Raw genomic sequence first — 3,310 nt, forward strand, 5'->3', positions numbered from 1 at the left:
TCACTTACACACACTGCCATGGCCATATGCTTATGAAATGTTTTATCAGAAGAGAATATCAGACACTGAATTTCTAAACAAACTCACCATCCAGAGCCAGCATTGATGGAAAGTCTTTGCAGTTGGACACTCCTGTGGAATCTGTCACACACGTCTTCCACAGATTTGACCAGAAGGTTGCCGTAGTGATCACCGTCCCATCTACGGATGACACCTTCCAGTAGTCGGTCGGCAATGTGGATGAGACCAAGATCCACCCAGAGGTTGCGAGAAGAAAGGCAACGATCTCTGCTGCCATGTGGTCCATTCTTTCGCTCTTGGTGGTCTGGATTTGGATCGGAGATCTTTCCCTCAGGAGAGACAGAGAAAGGGTGGGCCGACCAGACCAGGAAAGGTATGTTAGAGCTGGCAGCTCTCTTCTTCTTCATCACCTGCTCAGTCTATTTCACCCCAGTCCAAAAAGGTCATGGAGAGCAGTCAGTGGTCCTTTATGTGGACATGCCATTATTGAAACCCAAGTCATTGCTTTAGATTCGTTATCTTAAAAGGAACTAAAAGGTTTTTGATTGACAGAGGACACTTCAAAGAGCAAAGAAATAGGAAACATGAATGACAGAGAAACTGAGCAGACCTTTCTTCATAAAGTTCAGGCTCTCAGTATCTTATTAACTGATGCTTAATATGCTTATTTATCCCAACTGATCAATCTTTGAATGTATGAACTTTATATGATCTTAAAACAATTCTATCACACTTATTTATATTATTATAGCTCCATCGTGTGGCAGAAAAGAGAAATCTCATCATATTATAATGCATATGATATAATTGCATTTGTGGGAATGGTCTTGTGTCCATTTTAGGACATTCTCATAATTTCAGAAAATAAGTTCTTAAATCTTTGGAAAAAAAACAATCTGTTCTCAGGTATTGGGAGTAAACTTGTCCAAAGGTCCAATAAACCATGAAAAACCTAAACCATGGATACTTTTAACTGGTACCATTTTTTTCAATAAGTTTCATCTGGATTTTAATTGATTGGATTTGCCAGCACTTTCCCTTTGGGATTCAGGATCACATAATCGATGTCAGTCACAAGATGTTTTTTTTCCAAGCGATGTTGGTTTGGATCAGTCTGATCCAAATACCCAGTTTGGGAAGATCACCAAATGCAGATTATTTGCAACAGGACACCTGCTGTGTTACACATCAACCAGTAGAATTTCAGTGTTCTGCAACTGTTCTGCTTTCAGCTTCCTTGAAAAATATGTCCGACTGAAATTGGGGAGTGTTTTATGATGCAAACGTATAATTAGCTGCATCCGCATATCCAAGATTAGCTTGTCACAGTAAAAGAAACCTGGATGAAAAATTCTTCTTCCAGTCAGACAAGGCTGGAAAATCCCTGGAGAACAGAAATAATGCCTCCTGATTGGATGCCCCCTTTAAATACAGAGATGGTAAGCTTCGCCCTGAGCCGCCACTAGATGGCAGTGCTGTACCCCTAATCTCTAAAGTAATTTTCATTATAGCTTTTAGGGACCCAATCCCTCTATCCATCTCCTCCACCATCAGTCATGAACAGGACCCCAGTTTGAGGCAGAGCCTGACAGATGCAGAGATTGGCCTCAAACATAGAGGCTCTTTTTTTGGCTCCTTTGTGTAAACTGTGTTTCACAAAGTCTGGTGCTTAGATCTCAGTGTGGAGTTTGTATGACCTCTCTGGTACTTTCTATGGGGGCTGTTGCTTCTTTGTTAAGCATGCAACCCCATTGGCTGCCAGAGAGGTAATAATGATCCTGAACAAAACTAAAAGTCAAAAATTAACAGTAGAAAATGTTTTAACTCTAATCTAACTCTTTGTAAAGACCTGACAACTGAAGCGCATTCAAAATTGTTCAATTGATTACACGTGATTTTTCAGGTTTTTTGGAAAAATATTTGAATCTGATCAAAACAGAAACTAAAAATTTCTTAGCTTATTTGAAGGTGAAAAAAAAGTTATCAAAATGTTCTTTCTTTTTGGTTGTTTTGTTAACCAGAAATAGACAAAAATGGAAAGTTGAGCCATTTAAGTTTAAATAATTTGAAGATCCAGACAATCCTAAATGTTTTCAGGTTTTCAGAGACATTTTAACCAAGGAGGCAACATATTTTGCTTCAGAGGTGCTCTAAACTTTAGAATTATTTATCTTTTTTCAGTGCAGGAGTTAGTGCTGTTGTATTTTAACAACGGAGTCGGACTTTGGGCTGTGATTGGGAAAGTAGGGGGTGGGATGGGGGTGGAAAAAGTGTGAAAATTAAAAGCAAAGGCTAAACATGTTGGGACATGTCTGGCCATGATCAGGCCAAAGTGACTCAGCATTTTATGATCCTTAATCCCAAATGACAAAACACATTTGGATGTTGACCTGTATTAAAAAAAAAAAAAAAAAAAACTCCCAAATCTTAATATCTGTCAGAAAAAAGACATTTCAAATCCCCGTAAACATTATCAGATGCACCTGGTTACCCTCTTTACAAGCAATGATTGGAAGGTGTCGTAAACTGGGAATAGGTCCACCCGACAGGGGAAGAATTCCAGGAAATCCAAGCTCAGCTGTTTTTACTGTCAGTAAATGGCACAGAAGCAGGTGCTAGCAACGTCTTTATGAAATCTCTAGATGGCTAAAGCCTTAGACGTACGTTACCATGGTTGTTGTTGCTGGGATGTCTTAGAAGGTCCCTGTTCTTAATCCTGTAAAGCATCCAGTTCAAAGAGAAGCAGCTGGTACAGCTTGTTATCTGTGACAATGTATAATGATGATCATGTTTTCATCTGATAATCTTATTGGATCAACCTTCCGACCCTTACTTATGCTAATAGGATGGATCATGCCTGAAAGAACAGCCTAATAGGGGTAATTTAGTGTCCATTTTAGATGTCTCCTTGAAAACTTCATTCTGTAGATTTAGGTAGTTCCTCTCACTAGAAAGAAAGCCTGGATTAGCCCCAGAGCTGACTGGAGGGGGCTAAGAGTTCTGCGGATTTTTCAGCTTCATATCCTTTATAACCTCTGGTTTCATCACAGCCAATAGGTGCTGTACTGAACTGAGATTTAGGGACTAGAGGCCAGAGTTGTAGACTGAACTGTTTGTTGAATAACCCAGTTTGAGGTTATGAGAGTTGTGTGACACAGTCAATTATCCTCCTATAAGTGGCAATTAGAAGATGGTAACCAATTCAGAAGACGGTTTCTCAGTGTCAGTAGATGGTATCCCCCAGTCAGAAGAAGGTATGCCCCAGTCAGAAGATGGTATCCCCCAGTCA

General features: G+C 39.8%; 2 protein-coding genes across 3 annotated transcripts in view; one reads left to right on the plus strand and one right to left on the minus strand.

Moving 5' to 3' along the window:
- Positions 1 to 372, minus strand: part of LOC107086977 (claudin-10-like) — a 3,677-nt gene extending 3,305 nt beyond the window's left edge. Inside the window, exon 1 of the mRNA XM_015378297.1 lies at positions 88 to 372. Within this exon, the coding sequence (XP_015233783.1) occupies positions 88 to 307 (220 nt within the window). The 5' untranslated portion in view covers positions 308 to 372. The remainder of the gene's footprint in view (positions 1 to 87) is intronic.
- Positions 1 to 3,310, plus strand: part of LOC107086746 (multidrug resistance-associated protein 4-like) — a 69,580-nt gene that overhangs the window by 10,712 nt on the left and 55,558 nt on the right. The window lies entirely within an intron of this gene.

This window comes from Cyprinodon variegatus, unplaced genomic scaffold, assembly GCF_000732505.1.
Source record: "Cyprinodon variegatus isolate N-32 unplaced genomic scaffold, C_variegatus-1.0 Scaffold9, whole genome shotgun sequence".
Classification (NCBI taxonomy): Eukaryota; Metazoa; Chordata; class Actinopteri; order Cyprinodontiformes; family Cyprinodontidae; genus Cyprinodon; species Cyprinodon variegatus.